The sequence below is a fragment of the Mandrillus leucophaeus genome, unplaced genomic scaffold, assembly GCF_000951045.1.
Source record: "Mandrillus leucophaeus isolate KB7577 unplaced genomic scaffold, Mleu.le_1.0 Scaffold832, whole genome shotgun sequence".
Taxonomy (NCBI): domain Eukaryota; kingdom Metazoa; phylum Chordata; class Mammalia; order Primates; family Cercopithecidae; genus Mandrillus; species Mandrillus leucophaeus.
This window is the reverse complement of record NW_012109053.1, coordinates 519,999-540,020: the sequence shown is the minus strand read 5'-3', so window position 1 is coordinate 540,020 and position 20,022 is coordinate 519,999. Positions and strand designations below refer to the sequence as shown.

The 20,022-nt window shown below is 35.2% G+C and overlaps 1 protein-coding gene across 2 annotated transcripts in view; it reads right to left on the bottom strand.

Annotated features, from left to right (window-relative positions):
- Positions 1 to 1,885: 1,885 nt before the first annotated feature.
- Positions 1,886 to 20,022, bottom strand: part of SMARCAD1 (SWI/SNF-related, matrix-associated actin-dependent regulator of chromatin, subfamily a, containing DEAD/H box 1) — an 84,830-nt gene continuing 66,693 nt past the window's right edge. For both annotated transcript variants that reach the window (XM_011968227.1, XM_011968228.1), the window contains 13 exons: positions 18,906 to 19,005; positions 17,806 to 17,865; positions 17,633 to 17,708; positions 16,118 to 16,253; positions 15,437 to 15,574; positions 14,076 to 14,171; positions 13,860 to 13,977; positions 13,539 to 13,660; positions 12,086 to 12,274; positions 11,278 to 11,396; positions 9,863 to 10,045; positions 7,926 to 8,035; positions 1,886 to 3,709 (listed from right to left, as the gene is read on the bottom strand). In XM_011968227.1, the coding sequence (XP_011823617.1) occupies positions 3,648 to 3,709; positions 7,926 to 8,035; positions 9,863 to 10,045; positions 11,278 to 11,396; positions 12,086 to 12,274; positions 13,539 to 13,660; positions 13,860 to 13,977; positions 14,076 to 14,171; positions 15,437 to 15,574; positions 16,118 to 16,253; positions 17,633 to 17,708; positions 17,806 to 17,865; positions 18,906 to 19,005 (1,509 nt within the window). In that variant the 3' untranslated portion in view covers positions 1,886 to 3,647. The remainder of the gene's footprint in view (positions 3,710 to 7,925; positions 8,036 to 9,862; positions 10,046 to 11,277; positions 11,397 to 12,085; positions 12,275 to 13,538; positions 13,661 to 13,859; positions 13,978 to 14,075; positions 14,172 to 15,436; positions 15,575 to 16,117; positions 16,254 to 17,632; positions 17,709 to 17,805; positions 17,866 to 18,905; positions 19,006 to 20,022) is intronic.

The window sequence follows — 20,022 nt, the reverse complement described above, 5'->3', positions numbered from 1 at the left end:
CAAAAGACCTCAATAGACACCTCAACAAAGATACAGGTAGCAATAAGCATATGAAGAAGTGCCCAACAAAATGTCATTAGGGAGCTGCACATTAAAACAAGATACCACTATATGACTGTCAAAATGGCAAAAGTCCAAAACAGCAGATAACACCAAACGCTGATGAGGATGGGGAGCAAGGGTAACTCTCATCTGTTGCTGATGAGAATACAAATGGTACGGCTACCTTGGAAGACAGTGACAGTTTCTTACAAAACTAAACATATGCTTACCAGACAATCCAGCAATTGTGCTCCTTGATATTTATCTCAAGGACCTGAAAACATGTCCACATAAAAACCTGTCCACATATATTTACAGAAGCTTTATTCACAATTAAGAAGTCAAAAAAGAGATGAGGATGTGGGGGAGAAAGAAAGAAGAGGAAAATAAAAGCCCAGATACGTATGATCTTATTTAAGGTGTTTCCTTCCTCTCAATGTTTTATGAAATTGAAAAAAAAGTTATTTAATACTTTAGGCCAGGCGCAGTGGCTCATGCCTGTAATCCCAGTACTTTGGGAGGCTGAGACGGGCAGATCACTTGAGGTCAGGAGTTCGAGACCAACTTGGTCAACATGGTGAAACCCTGTCTCTACTAAAAATACAAAAATAAGCTAGGCGTGGTGGTGGGCGCCTGTAATCCCAGCTACTCAGGAGGCTGAGACAGGAGAATCACTTGAACTGGGAGGCAGATGTTGCAGTGAGCTGAGATCGCGCCACTGCACTCCAGCCTGTGTGACAGAGGGACTCTGTCTCAAAACAACAACAAAAATATAAATTATTAAGGATTACACATAAAAACAAAGTGTATTTTCTAAGTTCCTTGATTCTTTAGATCAAATTTTGTTGTTATTAGTGGCTGTAAGTAAATGATAATAGGTTGTATGTCAATCTCATTCAAAGCCCTCCAACATGTAATCCAGGCAATCTAAAGAAAAAATGTTACTTTTAAAAAAAGAAATGCAACTAATGTTCTACATAATGGAAGTAGTTAACTTTTCTCCACTCTTCTGCATAGCTAAATTTCCCCATCAAGTTTTAATGAAGACAGAACTAAGTGATAATCCAATGCTTATACAAAATTATGAAAATTCAAAATAAGAGAATCAGTCCTACATATTGATACAAATCATAATTCAAAGTATAACCACAGCAAGTTTCATAAGGAAGTATTTGGCATTATCATAACCTTTAGGTAATCTTTTTGCACTGAAGGACAACACATTCCATTATCCCATTGTGTATCCAAGTGAAATGTCTCCTTGCTTCTATACAAAGAGAGGGTGGCTAAGCGAGAGTGAAGTCAAGCAGAAAGTGAACTGCATATCGAATTTATTATTTCAAAAATACATTTTTGAGGAGTTGAAGTCAATTCCTTAAATTTATGGACTGTGAAGTATCACACATAAGGTCACACAAATGGAAACCAAATCTCCTCATACCCCCGTCTCTCCACTACATGATAATACCAACTGTTAGGAACAGTAGTAATGTTTCAAAGTAAGTATCTACTGGCATAAAGTTAAAAGTCTATGGGGGTCCCAAAGTTATAAAAATGCATAAGGCATGTCTCATGTAGCCTGCATTAAAAAAAATGCTTCAGTTGGTCACAATATTACTCCAACTCTCGCTTCACTTGCTCTGTAGTGATAATGGGTTACAGTATTTACTGACATCAGTCCAATGAAGGAACCAATGAGAATACATCCTAAATAGTAAGTTCCAATTTACTGACAAACAGGCAATATTAAGCATATAAGATAATCTCACTTGTGCCCAAGATTATATATTTTTAAGAGTAAGAGGAGGATTAGAAACTATTAAAAAGGGTGTGAAAATACAACTTATGATCACAAATATTTTTATTAAGCCCAAGACATAATAGCGCATTACAGGAAGAACCCAACTACATTTCATTAGAGATAAAAGTATGGATATAACAACAACAACAATAACAAAAAAAGAAACAGCCTATCATTGAAAATACATTAATACAGAAAACTTATGAGAAATCCATTATGAGATTTTAAAAGGTAAAATTCCTAACAATTTGAATAACTGATTTGGGTATGGTGATGTACAAGGAGGTAGTATTAACACATGAAGACTCCTTTTAGCCCTGTAATGGTAAAATATATTCAGTCTGTTCAATATACCATCAAGACTGGGGTTATGCCATGAGTTCTCAGAGTCTTTAATATCTAAATAATCACTGTTTAAGAGTTTTATTTGCCTTCCAAATCCAGAGGGTCATATTACCTTAGCATCTTAGCAAGTTAGGATGCTTTGAAAGGTATGATTTCCAAAAATTAACAAATCTTTGATTTATAAATAAGTTTATTTATAATGATATTTACACAATAAAAACAAAACACATGGAACTCACAAGTTATACAAAGAAACTGAAGTATAATAAAAACAGCAATATAGACTGACAGGCAGAAATTTAAAGAAAGATTTAATAAAGAGTTAAATATCAAATAGACAACTTCACTTCTAAATTTCACTTTGTCACTCACACTGAATTGGAATTGAACAATGGCTCTCTCTTCAGGCGGTCCTGTACTGGAAATTCTGGAAACTGGTAAAATATATTTTGATAAGCGTTTCAAGTTAATGACCTATTTCCATGCAGTACCTAATGCTGCCTTTAGATGAAGTCACATTCAGTCTGCTTTGAAGTGAAATAGCTTTAAGTAATCTGTTCTGCCAGGCTAGAAAAATGTCACCAACATTTTGCTGATGCATGGAGATGTGGCAGTAATAAACTACTATTTAGAGAGGAAGAGAATTGGAGCAGAAGTGACTGGGCAACAGTTTCAAGAGAAGCAAAAGCCGGGAGAGGGAAATCAATGAAAACATGCACAAGTTTAGGCAGAGTAATATGCACTATTAGTGCAGTTGGAAAATGAACAGAAGGAATTAATCCATGGAGCAAGGTAAGGGCTTCTTTAGTTACTATTCACTGGAAAACAACTTAGTGCCTAGCCAAACAAATTTGTTTCAGCAGAAGTACTTGAGAGGACCTGGGGGATGTTAGTATATGGAATGCCACCTTTAAATTCAGGTTGAGTTCTTGCTGACATTGGTGAACATCTGCTTCAAATAGCAATAAAATGAAAGCTATATAATCTATACAGCTGCATTCTTTAACATAATAAAAAAGAACTTCAAATGAGACAAGCAAAAACAAGACATAAGCATTGTCAAATAAGGCACATGTAAAAATCTACACACATTATCCAGTGAAAGACAATATATATATATTTGGAGGTAGAAATAATTACAAAAATACTGACATTTCTAAAGCATTAGCATATTTGTTACAAACAATCACCAACTAATCCCCATTCAGAAAACTGCTTTGTAAAATGATTATTCAACATCTTCAGGACTACATATTTGTGGCTTCTTTTTTGAAATTTCATGTGTGAGTATTTGGAGAATTCAGTTAGTGGCAAAAAGTTGTCCATACTATGAGAAATGTAATATGGAAATTATAAAAAGTTATAAATGTTCATAAACCCCATGGTCATCATAATGTAAATGTCCTTGAGTGCACCAAGTTGATATTTCCTCATCAATTGAGAGTTCACAGTTCTTATTTCACAGGCCCATTGATGTTTTTAGTAATGTGGCTATATCTGCTGGCATACTCCCTTCATCACCTGTAGGTCAGAAAGTAGCATTAAAAGCTTTATGAAAGTATTTTATTTTATAAAACATTGTCTCAATTTTTTTTTCTTTGGTGAATTCTTACTCATCTTTCAAGGGCTAGTTTGCTTCAGTGTCACCCCTGTTAGAAACCTTCCCTAATCTCTACTTAGATTAGGGCTATTTCCTCTGTGTTCTTGTTCATATTGCCAACATAGCAATCTAAGGTTATGTTTCCAATTTTATAAAGCTATATAAAGATACACAGTAATACACTGGATCATATATAATTCTTGGTACTTAACTTCTCACATTTGCTAAATAAAAAACATTTATGTAAGAAACGGAGTAGGGAAAACAAAGACAACAAAGCCAAACCTAAACCAACCAAAACTTATTTAATCTATTTTCTTATTTTTCATCTAAAGATATAATCACTGACTCAGACCCACACTGTATACATATAAACAACATTCTGAGCACAGCATACCAGCTGATGATTAAATTAGCCACTTTAAATTACCTTGTTTATCCAATGTTTGCCCTATATATTAATTGAGGCCCCATATTTATAAGTACTTACAGGAATTATTTGAGATTTTCTAAATCCCTTTGTGTCACAGTGGCAGATAATCTCACCATCCCTGATTAATTCAATTAGGCACTCAGAATATTTTGAGATGAGTTGATTTATTAATTTACCACTTAGTGCAACAGAACAGCTGGCAATTCACAAATATTTGCTGATCTGTGATAGATCTGTAACTATGAGTAATTTTATAAATCAGATGTGGCTGAAATGTAGCAAAACTAACCACTTCTCTCTTCCTCCCCTCTCTCACAAATATACACCTCAGTTAAAATCTAAAATCATGAGTACTTTTATCTACTCTTCTTTTCTCTGTTAAACACACACACACACATCCACAGGAACACAAAATAGTCCATCAACTCTTAGGGAGTTCACAGACATCCTTGCTTCCAAGCTCATCCATAGACTTGAAAATAGCCCATAAAATCCAAATTGACACTTCATAAATTACTAAATAAACTGATACCATGTTAGGAAGAATGCAGGAAGAAGAGGAAAGAAGGAAAGGAATAAGGAGATTCTTTTAAACTTAAAGATACTAAAGATAGAATACAATAAAATGCTGTGTGTGAACTTTGGACCCTGGTGTTTTAAGGAAAGCTATAGAAGACATTAAGGGGACAAATGAGAGAAATCTAGATAAGAACAACATATGATAATATCTGAAAATTACTATTTATTTTATTAGATGCTATAATGGTATTGCACCAACTTAGAGGAATATGCTGCGATACTGAAAATAAATTGCCATGTTTGTAATTGACTTTATTATGGATCAATGGGAAAAAAGAAGCAGAAAAAACAAACACTGCAAATGTCACAGCTGTTAAATCACTGTATTTTTCATTCATACTGTACTTTCAACAATTAAAAAAATTGTGTGTGTGTGTGTGTGTGTGTGTGTGTATATATATATATATATATATATGGAGAGAGAGAGACACAGAGAGAGAGATATGGAGTCTTGCTATGTTGCCCAGGCTGGTTTTGAACTCCTGGGCTCAAACGATCTTCCCACCTGTCTCTCCAAGTGCTGGCATTATAAGCATGAACCACATACCCAGCTACTGCTTTCATTTTTGTATGACTATTTCTGTAATAAAAAAATTCAAAAAGTATGTAGTCATGATTGTGGTAATATATATTTTTTTAAAAGTTCAAAAAGGTAAAAAATGTATTAATACAATTAATCACATTAAGGGAAGTTAATGAAAAAAACCCAAACACAATCTTTATTTTAAAGCAGTGGCTCTCTGATTTTAGCTTTCTCAGAATCACCTGGACAGCCTGCTAAACCAAATATTATTAGGTCTCACCGCCAGAGTTTATGACCAAGTAGGTATACAATGGGGCCTGGGAATTTGCATTTCAAATTGCCAATTTCTTAGGAGATGCTGCTCCTGCTGTTGCTACTTTGATAACCACTAAGGTAAGTTCTAGAAACACAAAAAATGATAAGCATATTTGAGAGGAATCATGGTCTTTACCTTTCATAGTTTCATGTAAGGGGGGGCAAACAGATTGTTAACAAAAAGCAATACATACTCAATTACAAATATACTTTTTGTTTACAGAGGAAAAGGACCTCATTGTGAGAGATGGAAAGAAGGGCATACATGTATTGTCATTAGTTCAGTGTCAAAATTACCTAAATGAAACCAAGGACGCAGCTGAAGACAAATGATTACAGCTAAATGAGTAAAAAAGACACCATTACATCCTTAGTCTAGCAAATAAAATACACACTGGGAAAAAAACATATAAACAGCTTTAACAAGACAGAGAAAAACTTCTAGGAAAAGTGGTAAGGAGAGTGGTAAGGAGAGGGCAGGATTCTTCATAACTAAACATTTCAAAGGTACTGGCTTGAGAGCACAGCTAAAAATACACTGCTATTTTAACAGACAACGCAGGTGAACATAACAGGCAAAATTTTAGACTGACCAAATTTATACAACTACAAATAATTTACATTATGACTGAAAATGATTGAATATACACATCACCTCTGTTCCCATCATCCGTAATACCATTAAAATACAATGGGAGAAAAAAGTGTAAGGGGATTAGACAAAGGAGAAAGAATAGGCGAAAAAGACAACAGCAGAGAGAGAGCTGTTCACAAATTTTGAAAGAAAACAATAGGTGAAAGCATGGAAACTGATTTTCGCACAATAAAGTAAAAGCTTAAGTGTCTGCAGGTGGGAAATGCAAGGCTACTTCATACCAAGAATCCTTACCCTTCTACTCTCAAAGCTCAGGAAATGGGGGTAAATGGGAAACATGAAGCTATAATCAGCTTGAACAGGTAAGATGACTACAGCTTGCCCAGGAAAGCCAGCCATTTGCCCCAGATGTATAAAAATGAAGGTTTATTCTCTTTGGAGAATATGAGTCTGAGGAACACTGGACTTGTCATAGTAGAGAACAGAGAGGCTGCTGAAAACAGGCAGATTAACTATTAATATTTAAATATGAGAACAAACCTCCCTCCTTCAGTTCTCAGGGCCATTGGCTCATACCACCTCTCCCCACCTCTCTTCACTTCACAGGAGGTTGAAAACTTTACCTCTGAGGAAATGAACTAGCCCATAAGAAAAGACTTACAGTTAATTTTATCAACTATTATGGTTCTACTATATTTAGAAACTTATTATTAGAATAAAATCCATATATCTGGATATTTGCTGGTATTGGTAAAAAAGAATTTAAATGCTTTACTAAATTCCAAAAGCTGCCATAGCGAAATAATAAGGAAAACATTGCCCAAAGAGAATCTGCCTTACGCACTCACTTTACTGTATTTACTGGACAACCTGAAACTGGCAAGTTGCCATATGCACAAAAAGCCTAGTAATTAGTGTTAATTGTTTAACTTATGATCACCCTACTTATCCTTAAAGATCTCAGTTGCTTCTTACTCAAACTTTCTCTACTGCCCGCCTCCCCAAGCTTCCATAGCACCCTGAAATAAATGTTATGCAAGAAAAACAAGTAATTATTTGATCATATGCATTTCTCTCTCGCTGTAGACAGATTAAAGTGTATTGACTTTTATAGTACAGAGTGCCTAATATAACACAGACATAACAGTATCCGTCATGAACAGAAATTTGCTAAATTAAAATGAACCATTATCAACATTAGGAATATCCTTATTTATTAGAATGAAAAAACTTGCTTATTTCCAATTAACTTAACATTAAATAAGAAAAGGTGCAGAAGCGTGTATCGTAGTTGACATGCACCCTTACTCCCATAAAAGAAAGAATACGTGTTTATTTCTACACACATAAAGTAACTGGTCACACACACACAAAAACGAAAGGCTAACACTTGCCACCTCTATGGGGAAGTTGGGAGATGGGGTGACTAGGAGGTGTCTGTTCTTTCATTTCTGAGTTCTGAACATATTCTTTTCAAAAACATATACAAAAATAAAAATTGTGAACTTAAGAAACTTTAAAAAAATTATTTTACTATTTTTGAAGTAAATATGCTTACCTTCTCCCACATCACACATCATCCCTAAACTGTAAGCTAGTTAAGGACTTTAGTCATCTTTGTCACCTTCTTGCACTAATTAGATGCATGGTCATATAAATAAATACTGAAGTTTCTGCTTACAAAAAACTTACCTTCATCTACTGTAGTCATATCCTGTTCTAGTTTCAATTTCTGTTGGTTAATTTTTAGCATGGATTCTTCAATCGTCCCTTGGCTTATTAGTTTTATAACTAGTACTTCTCTAAAAAAACATACAAAATATGTCCATTGGTTACTAAATATAGTTATTTGGATATATGTAAACTATATTTAAGAGTTCAAAAAGAATACCTTGAAAATTATGACAAATATATCCTTAAATTCTTTTATTTAAGCCATTTGAGACTGACATTTTCTGAATATTTAACTTTTAGACACTCCTAAAGATGCAAGAAAAGAGAAAGATATTTGTATTTAAAGTAAATTACTGGCTGGGCACAGTGGCTCACATCTCTAATCCCAGCACTTTGGGAGGCTGAGGTGGGTGGACTGTTTGAGGCCAGCAGTTCGAGATCAGCTTGGCCAACACGGTAAAACCTGATCTCCACTTAAAAAAAGAAAGAGAAATACGAAAATTAGCTGGGTGTGGTGGCACACACCTGTAATCCTAGCTGGTTGGGAGGCTAAGGCATGGGAATTGCTTGAACCCAGGAGGTGGAGGTTGCAGTGAGCAAAGATGGTGCCACTGCATTCCAGCCTGGGTGACAGAGTGAGGCTCTATCTCAAAAACAAAACAGAACATATGTGTGTGTACAAACACACACACACACACACACACACAGATAAAACTACATTACAACAAACACTTCTGTGTTCAGATGGAAATTACTTTTTTTTGAGATGGAGTCTCGCTCGGTTGCCCAGGCTGGAATGCAGTGGTGCGATCTTGGCTCACTGCAAACTCTGTCTCCTGGGTTCAAGTGATTCTCCTGTCTCAGCCTCCTGAGTAACTGGGATTACAGTCGCATGCCACCAAGCCCGGTTAATTTTTGTATTTTTAGTAGAGACGGGGTTTCACCATGTTGGTCAGGCTGGTTTCAAACTCCTGACCTCGTGATCTGCCCGTCTCAGCCTCCCAAAGTGCTGGAATTACAGGCGCGAGCCACTGTGCCTGGCCCGAGAAGCAGTGTCTCTGTACACTTAAGGCAGTGTAGTCAGATACAAAGTTTCACAATAAGTACTGGTAAGTATTTAGTCTATAAATGAACATACCAATATCTTTTGGACATATATTAAAATACTTCACAAAGAGGACACTGTCTGATCTTTATTTATGTAAGCAGAGTTGTAACTATCTTCACCTTTTTTTTTTTTTTTTTTTGAGTTGGAGTCTCGCACTGTCGCTCAGGCTAGAGTGCAGTGGCGCGATCTTGGCTCACTGCAAGCTCCGCCTCCTGGGTTCACGTCATTCCTGCCTCAGCCTCCCGAGTAGCTGGGACTACAGGTGCCTACCACCACGCCTGGCTAATCTTTTTTTTTGTATTTTTAGTAGAGACAGGGTTTCACCGTGTTAGCCAGGATGGCCTCAATCTCCTGACCTCATGATCCACCCACCTCGGCCTCCCAAAGTGTGTGAGCCACCGTACCCGACTATCTTCACCTCTTTACAGTGCTGTGACCAATGTCAAAATCACCATTCATCTAAAATAATTTACAACTCAGTTTACTTCCTAAAGGGTAACAGGACAGCCCAGCAATAATTTGTGTATTACGAAGTTTGTCTGGGTCTTAAACTGGTCTAATAAGCAAGTCTTTTCAATTACTCATCTTTTTCAAAGGGGTAGACAATTGTTAATACTTCATGAACTGCAGAACTATTTGGAATCCGGGTGGATGGTTTTAATTACTAGAAAATGGAAGGGTTACTCAGTGCAGTCGATGTTCAACACTGCTGGCATAAAATACATATGTAGCCATGCTTTGCTGAAAAAATAAAAACTAAGGCAGGATATCCAACACTATATTCTGTTGGTCTACACAAATTAAAGTGGCACTGAATTAAAAATACATTTCAACTAAAAACACTTACTTAGTCTGGCCTACTCTATGGCATCTATCTTCTGCTTGTTTGTCATTATAAGGATTACAGTCAATGTCGTGAAGTATAACAACATTTGCTGAAGTCAGATTTATTCCTAATCCACCAGCTTTTGTTGATAGCAGAAACACAAAGATATCCATATCGGTATTAAACTCATCAATTAGATGAATCCTGTAAGATAAACAAATTAGGTTAAATCTCACTAAAAAGTTGTATCATGTAATTAAAATGGAAAACAATCATTATCACATGAAAAGGAAACCCAAAGATGTATATACATTCCTTGGTATTGCAGTTACTTCTCCTCTGGCTATATCATGGAAGAGCCTCCTCAATTCACCAACTTCTTTTCTACGATATTGCTATCCCTACCAACTCTTACTTCAATTCAACTATTCAGATTCAATTAATTCCTAAATGACGATTTTGTTCTTTTTTAACTTGTGGCTTAGCTAAATTCTGTGCATGGCTTTTCAATCTTTAGCCTTCTCAGAAGTATATCAGCTCCTACTGGCAGACAGCATTCCTGATGAATCAAGGACCTCACGATCAGTGTATCATTGTATCAGTGGATTCTCCTCTTTTAAAAAAAAAACAAAACACAACATTATTTTTACCTTTACTCTAATGCTGGGGGGAAAAAAACCACTCTGGACAACAGAAAAAAAATAAACCAAGATATATAATTCAATTTAAACATACTACACAATTCCTTCCTTATTAAGACAATCCCTTCTTTACTAAGGTCAATCTTTACAACCTTTGGGAATTAAAAAGAACTTTACCCATAGAATATGAAAGACTTTAAAACAATCTTGATGAAAGATAAGGTGTTTTAGACTTTGAAAAAATTTTAAAGGTGAAAATCATAAAAAATACAATTCTAACAGCTGTTTCAAAAGGTATTTGTATGCAATTCAGACAGAAAAATTAAAAGAAAATTATTTATTTATTTTTTGAGACAGGGTCCCACTCTGTTACCCAGGCTGCAGTGCAGTGGTGTGATCTTGGCTCACTGTAACCTCTGCCCACCAGGGCTCAAACAATCCTCCCATCCCAGCCTCCCCAGTTGGGACCATAGGCGTGCACCACCACACCTAGCTATTTTTGTTGCTGTTGTTGTTATTGGTATTTTTAGTAGAGACAGGGTTTTGTCATGTTGTTGAGGGTAGTCTTGAACTTCTGAGCCCAAGCAATCCACCGTCATCGGCCTCCCAAAGGGTTGGGATTACAGGCGTGAGCCACCAGGCCTGATCATTGAAATTACTCTTATTTTAAGGCAATGATTTGAAGTAATCAAACATAAAAACAACAAAATTCTATCAAGTACTCTAGACATTTAAAATTCTAACAACAACAACAAATGAATGGTTTTTTTTTTTTTGAACGTGAAGTATACCAACCTTTCAGAAATCTGAGTCTTTCCATCTAATCTGAGGTACCTATGCTGATGATGTTTTAACAGAACCTCTAAGATATCCAGCATCATGGTAAATTGGCTAAACAATACAACTCTATCACCCTGTGAAAATAGATATACGAGTTAGAAATAGAAAAAATTGTTTTACTTAAGCCTTGACAGGTCTAAACAGTTAGAAGTGTTACTTATATCATGTTGATAAATTTGCAGAAAATTCTCTATCATCAACTGCTTCTTTAATAGAAATCAGTAATACCGAAGATATACATCTTATTGTAGCCTATATATGAATATACTGCCTTAGCCTCTAAACTTCAGGGCTAAAAGTTAGCTCTCAGTTTTGATTTTAAGAACAGTTAAATTACTTCCTTTTCATAAGAAAAATGTCAGAAAATATGAACAATTGCATATGTGTGTCCTATCTGGACTGTGATTTTACAAATTTAGGCTATTTCACACATAAACGGCAGTATTACTTAAATAACTATTTAACGAATGGTGTCTTTAAAAACTAATTTCTTAGCACACATACAGATTGTCACCTATGAAATAACGACAATTAAGATTTTTTCAAAACATCAATACAGATACAGTCTACTTTCTATTGTTTTTGAGGTTCAACAGAGGAAAGGAGGTAATCAAGAAAATATGTCAAGAAAATGTTCAAAACACTAAGTTCTGGAAGAATGCAGAACAGACATACGCTAATTAAAGCAAGTCAGTGTGCCAGAATTGTTTTAAGAAGTTTAAGTAATTGAGAAAATACAAGAAACACCATTCTTCTTTAATACCTTCTGTTTCAATTCAGACAAGATGCATCCTAAAACTCGAAATTTTCCAGAATCTAAAATCAAGTCCATGTCTAATTGAAAGTTATTAATGTGTCGATACTGTTTACAAAGTACATGTAGTTCAAAGTCTGTCATAACTTCCATATCTTCAAAGATCAGGTCAGGGTTAGCCTCACAATGTGTAGGTTCCTTAAAACAAAACAGAACACAGTATACTTCAAAATAAAAATAATTTATAGTATGATCAGAAAAATTTAGTAAAATTAACACCTGATAAAATACCTAAATCATAGAACCTTTTAGTGTAAGGAAAATTAATGTTAATCTTTTAGGTATAATAAAGGGGGGGAAGTCCTTACTGTTTTAGAGATAACATACTAAAATATTTACAGATTAAATAACGCCTAGAATTTGGTTCAAAATAATCCTGGGGAGAAGTCTGGGGTATAGACGAAAGAAGAGTGGTGTCATTATCAAATGGTAACTTTCAAAGGGGTGAAGTAACATATGAGCAGACAGTTTCATTATGAAATTCTACTTTTATAAATGTTTGAAATTCTCCGTAAGTTTAAAATAATATAAAAAAATTTAAAAAAGAAAATGGGTTGACCAGGTGCAGTAGCTCACGCCTATAATCCCAGCACTTTGGGAGGCCAAGGTGGGTAAATCACCTAAGGTCAGGAGTTTGAGACCAGCCTGGCCAACGTGGTAAAACGCTGTCTGTACTAAAACTACAAAAAATTAGCTGGGCGTAGTGGCGGGCGCCTGTAATCCCAGCCACTCAGGAGGCTGAGGCAGGACAATCACTTGAACCTGGGAGGTGGAGGTTGCAGTGAGCAGAGATTGTGCCATCGTACTCCAGCCTGGGCGACAAAAGCAAAAGTCTATCTCAAAAAAAAAAAAAAAAGAAAAGAAAGAAAATAAGTTGCTTTCAACACAAAGATCAGTAAGGATAAATAAGGATAAAATGTTAAAAAAAGAGGCAAAAATAAACAGTAATTGCTAAAACTATAAAGAAGAAATAAAATGAAAAAGAAGTGCATTATGGAAGTCTAGACTAGGAGTTAGCAAACTGTTTCTGTAAAGGGCCAGATCATATTTTAGGCTTTGTAGGAAAAATGACCTGTACGGCAAGTACTCAACTCTGGCCCTGTAGTGAGAAAGCAGTCCCAGAAAACAAAAACAGGCATGACTGTGTTATAGTAAAACCTTATTTATAAAAATAGTCACTGCCATAAGGCCATAGTCTGCTGACCTATGATGTAGGTTATCAGTCCTTCTTTGTTCTTATGTCCCCCAAATCTACTGGAACTTAATCCTAGACCTGGTCTCAAAAAGTTTTTCCTAAATATGTAGTTAAAGGTTTAGTATGCCCATTGGGTTCACCAATCTTATAGCCTACCAACTTAACCTCTTATTACAGCTTAGTGTTAACATAATATGAAATCCTTACCTTTAGCATAAGCTGAGACATTTCCTTGAGTTTTTCAGCTGTGTAATATTGGCGATGTAATAAAGGATGATTGGCCATTTTCCTCAACTGCATCATGACATTGCACATTTCTGTGTTTTTCTCTGTGACCCAAAGAGAACACAGTAAAAAATAAAACCAAGCGGATAACTGTTTGTTGAAATATATCAACTAAGTTTTTAAATTACTTCCTCAAATTCCAGATAATTTTAAAAAATGCACAAATACCATGATATAACTAATCAAAATGCAGCCCCAGCATAAGATTCTTTTTCACATAAAATAGTGAAAATCAGATTATACCCAAGTTATTGATAGATTTTTTCAATCTGTTGAAAAGACCCAAATAGAGTTGCTCCTGCTTCTCCGACATTGCACACAACTCAATCCGATCTTTCTTCGGGGGTAACTGCTTGAGAACCTGAGAAAGAAAAAACAGTTTAAGATAACTGTTCTAGTAAAGAGGAAAACGTAAGTTTTAAAAACAATAAAAATAAAAAACATGTAGATAAGCATTACCTCTTCTTTTACTCTTCTGAGAATAAATGGCTTTATAATTTGTTTTGCATGTGCTATTCTCTCCTTTTCATATATACTCTGCTCATCTGCTGATTTCTGAGCAAAATAAAAACATATCCTTTTAGGAATTATTCATTTAAATTATTGCAATATCAGTATTATTACACAACATAAAAATCTCCCTCACTAGAGTCTGAGTTATTTTCTGTAGAAACATGATTCATTCTAGATGGAACTTCACATCTGAATTCTGGGCTGCCATGTACTTCTTGAAGCTCCATATGTATTTTGAAGTTTCATGATACATAATCATGTACTCTACTGAAGTAATCAATTTGAACTGTACTAGACTGGTGTTCAGAAGTCACCAACTGATGAGTTATGAATGGATTACCTAGATAACTCTCATTTAAAAATGTGTCTAACTGTGGGTAAGGAGAAGCGTGGGGGGTAGAAAAGTCTTTATTTCTTTGTGGAAAATGGCCCCAAAAGGAATCTAGCGCAGGCTGATGCAAATCACGTGGTCTAAAAATGGGGAATAGCACCCACTCAAAACTGGTGATTTTGGAGAATTAAGAGGCAGAATTTTGTTCTAGGATGTGAAGGAGCCCTCCATATATTATGAACTAAAAATAGAAAGTAGTTCATAAAATCTGCTAGGCCATTTAAAACACTGTACATTAAGTGGGAGGGAATTCAAATTAGTAAATGTTAAAAAGGCAGTTAATTTGCAGTGGATGAACATCACAGAAAATTATTGCAAAAGATTAGTGATGTGGAAGAGAGCCAAGAATCAGTGTAAACACTGTGATACTGAAAAATGTGGGAGTCCTTGAAGGCTATACCTTACTTTTCCTAAACAATAAAGAAGTAACAAAACTTTTCTTGTGAAGAGGATTTCTTTACTGTCGCTTTTAGTTGTGACTTTGGTTTTATGAACATTTATTTCAAAATACATTTCTCAGCATAGGCATTTTCTGGATATTCTAGCTTTGTCTAGTTTTATAGTTTACCCATAAAAGAATGTTACTAATTTACGTAGCCAATTTTGATACAGACGATGTAATGATAAAATTTTCCTCACATATTATATATTTGAGCTCTTCATCAATTTAAAATTGTCATCCTTCAGAAAATTAGGATATTAACCAAGACTGCTGGCTATCGATTAGGGAAATCGCTGTTTTTTTCCTCCATTAAATTTTGGCTGACTTCCAACCTGATCCAAATATAGAGTTATCAACTACTTAAAGTTATTTCATAGAGCATATGCACTATGAAAACAAAAGAGACCTAAAAGAAGAATGGCCCAGATAAAACACAAATAACATATTTTAGGGAAAATATGCATTTATGCTTACTGTCTTAGAGGAAAACATTCTTCGTATTTCACTGGTGCTACTACTAAACATGTGTGGCATAACAAAATTCAACAGCGACATGAGTTCTAACAGATTATTCTGTACAGGTGTGCCTGTGAGCAGCAAACGGTTATTTGCCTGTGAATGAAGGTAAAATTTACATTAGCTTTTTCTTAAAGAGCCACTCCTTTCATGTCTACCCTCCCCAGTGAAAGGTGAAGGGAGGAGAGATAAATTATAACCAATATTAATAACTTAACATTCTGTGATAAACGATTAGTAATTTAGATAATTGATGTCTGCTAATATCAATAGCAATGAATACGAAAACCACTGGTCTTATTTTATAAGTAGGTAACTTGTGTCCTCATCACCTTTATGAGGTGATGAAAGATTATTTATAAAGTTTAACATATAGAACAGGTAAATTATGACCTAAGAATTTTTTTTCATTTTTTAAAGAGTTGTTAAAAAACAAAATCAAAGAATATGTGACAGAAGCCATCAAGTCTATAAAGTGTGAAATATTTATTATCTTTCCTTTTACAGAAAAAACTTGCTAACACAGAATACTACATAATTACGCAATACATATTCTGCTAATAAAGAATACTACATATATTAAATTATGTAATCTAAAATTTTATGGTAATTTGGAAAACTTTACAAACATTCTCTTACATTAATTGTCATAAGGTGCTGGTAGCGAATGGAGCCCATATTCTTCAGCATATGGCCCTCATCAAAAATTGCATAATTAAGTTTCAGTCGTCGAAACAGACTACGGTCATCAGAACTGCTGATCGCACAGTTATATCTGTCACCAAAAGAAAAAACACCTCTAAAGTTATACTTTTAAGAGCTTGGAGTCTAGTGAGATTTAATGTCTTATAAAAACATTTTTTATTCACGCATTTCTAACGGCCAGTACTTAAAGCACAGCACTAGACACGGTGATACTCAAATAAATACTGATGTATTTGTATTTAATAATTATTGATGTACATTGTAACCAAGTTATGAAAGCTGCAATACATAACTGAAAAAAAATGTTAAAAGGCCGGGAGCAGTGGCTCAGGCCTGTAATCCCAGCACTTTGGGAGGCTGAGGTGGGTGGATCACGAGGTCAGGAGATTGAGACCATCCGGGCTAATATGATAAAACCCCGCCTATTAAAAATATAAAAAAATTAGCTAGGCATGGTGGCGGGTGCCTGTAGTCCCAGCTACTCGGGAGGCTGAGGCAGGAGAATGGCGTGAACCTGGGAGGCGGAAGTTGCAGTGAGCCGAGATCGTGCCACTGCACTCTACCCTGGGTGACAGAGCAAGACTCAGTCTCAAAAAAAGAAAAAAAAAAAAAAAAGAAAATGTTAATGTTACAATCGGACAACTTCTACATACCTGGGAGGAGGTCAATTTGGGTATAATTTATAAGTAATCTGCTCCATGAAGTGTTATACTTTAATAAGCACGAAAAAGAACATGAAGCTAAAACATGTTTCTCTTTAAAACCTAATAATATTTTATTAAACTAGCAGAGTAGATCCAATAAATAATAGTTAATAGCTAGCAGCTTGAGACTACATATGGAGCCTGTTTTATTAAGAAAAAACAAAATTCTGCATGAATTTTTTAAGGACAGACTCCTACACAAGAAGCCAGTAGTGAGAAATAATAACTACAGTTAAAATAGAACTATAAATAAATCAAATCATAAATGTGACACAAGAGCATTAAGTTCTGTGCAAGATATTTACATCAAACAATTATTACCAAGTAGTAGTCAACTTATCCAAGGTTTTATTTTTCATTTTTATTTCTGCCCTAACTCAAATTCTTCACTGAGAACATGAATTTCATTGTGTTTATTATTGATACTTATTTGTAAGTTAAAAATATAAATAATTTTGGTGGGATATCTCAAATTTTACGCTTACTGAGCGTAATATTAAGCTTACTAAGAAACTACAAGACGACTTTTTTCAATAAGTAGGCAAAACCTTTTTATAGTTACCATTAATGAGGTGATGTACTACAAAAGCTTCGTATACCAGTGTTACACCTCAACATAAGTCACTCTATTACTTTTGTATTACAGTTAACAGCATAAACTTTTCTACTTAGTACTACTACAATTGTTTTTTTAAATTTGGGAGCTGCATAAATATCCACCCTCCCCAAATTTCTCAATACTTACGTGGTCACAATTACATTGTAATCTTCATATCTACTATGAATGTTAAATCTAATTTGTTTACGTTCTTCTTGAGAACCTAGAGTTTAAAAACAATGAACACATTTTGACTGTATTTATTGTGCTGTACTTTATTTTTAATTTCCAAAGTTAAAAGCAGAATGACATATTCTTACCATAGTAACAGAGCACCTTCAAAGTAGGGCACCATAAATTAACTTCCCTTAACCAGTTATCTATGGAACAGAAGAAATATTATTTGCATCTGCTACAATAGGGTATGTTCACATGGTTAAATGAACACTAAACTTTGACAAGTGCTACTTAGAAATTAGTCTTTTATAAAATGCAAATACTGGCCGGGCAAGGTGGCTCACGCTTGTAATCCCAACACTTTGGGAAGCTGAGGTGGGTGGATCACCTGAGGTCAGGAGTTTGAGACCAGCCTGGCCAACATGGTGAAACCCCAACTCCACTAAAATACAAAATTAGCCAGGCATGGTGGTGGGCGCCTGTAATCCCAGCTACTTGGGAGGCTGAGGCACGAGAACCCGGGAGGCAGAGGTTGCAGTGAGCCAAGATTGTGCCACTACACTCCAGCCTGGGTGACAGAGCGAGACTGTCTTAAAAAAAATAAATAAAAATTAAAAATTAAAATATAAATACCTTGATGATTGCTTTTATCACAGACCCTTTACAATATTACTCCTTATGAAACTTATGTAAAATGATCTTGAAGTTTTGTGAGGTATCAAAATGAAGGGTAGAGGACCAAATATATTTACAGCTGATTATTAAACTCCAATTTAAAGAGAAGGGGTTTTGTTACATTCACATGTGCAAATATTCTCTTATTCTAACTTCTGCATCCAACAAATTGAGAAAGAATGGAACAGTTATATGAGTAGGAATTAATTACATACCTTCATCCAATAAATGTTTAATTTTACATTTAAAAGTGCTCATTTTCTCTTAGTCATTTTAAAAAGTAAAAGTATTATGAAACCAACATAAATGGCACTTGGTCTATAATTTAAAACTGACTTACATTTGAGTTATTTTCTTTTTAAAAGACTGCCAATATAATTAAACATATATATAAACAAAGCAGAAAAGTATAAGGAGACCATAAAATTAATATTCATCTCTACAAACTTTTGTTTCAGTCACGCAACTGAAACCACAGCACCCCTCCGACACACACCCTTACACACACTCTCTTCTACCTATATGAAACATGATAACGTTAAATACAGTTGTCTCCAGTATTACAAACCTATAGTTGAAGCTGGAACAACGATCAAATGAGGACCATTATTACCCTCCTGATAGAGGTATGCCAGAAATGCAATGGCTTGAATAGTTTTTCCTAGGCCCTAAAAAGTTTAAAAGACAATATATAAAATTTTAAAACAAACAAAAAATAAATACATAAAAATACAAAAGAAAAAGCAATACTTCTACGCTGTATTCACTTTTGATTTCCCATAATGCAACTCTAAAGGAATTTCTACTACGTTCTTAGTTCTCAAATGACAGAATTGATCATAATCTCCAAATGAGGCTATAACTTACTTTACTGAGAAGGATGGACAGATCTTCATTGCTAGTTCATATATCATAATATGGAAGACTTTTTGCATTGCAAGGAAAGGATATAATTTTGGTTATTGCTTATACACACTGAATGTTTAATATCCACTGAATGGTTTGAGGGCAATGTCCCATGACTAAATGGAGGAAACATATGCCTAATCTATCCCAGCAATTCTACCCTTAAGAATATATCATGATATGAGAGCTAATGTTGGCAAAAGGACTTGGGTAGAATGTTCATAGTTTTATCATAATAGCCAAACACTGGAAATAACCAAAACAGGTTGGGTGCCGTGGTGCGTGCCTGTAATCCCAGAACTTGGGGAGGCTGAGGAGGGTGGATCACTTGAGCCCAGGAGTTCGAGACAAGCCTGGGCAATATGGCAAAACTCCATCTCTACAAAAATTACAAAATTAGCCAGGCATGGTGGTGAATCTCTGTGACCCCAGATACTCGGGAGTACTGAGGTGGATGGATTGCCTAAGCTCAAGAGGTCAAGGCTGCAGTGAGCTGAGAGCGCGCCACTGCACTCCAGCCTGGGCGACAGAGCAAGTCCCTGCCAAGAAAGAAAGAAAGAAAGAAAGAAAGAAAGAAAGAAAGAAAGAAAGAAAGAAAGAAAGAAAGAAAGAAGGAAGGAAAGAAGGAAGGAAAGACGGAAGGAAAGACGGAAGGAAAGACGGAAGGAAAGACGGAAGGAAAGAAGGAAGGAAAGAAGGAAGGAAAGAAGGAAGGAAAGAAGGAAGGAAAGAAGGAAGGAAAGAAGGAAGGAAAGAAGGAAGGAAAGAAGGAAGGAAAG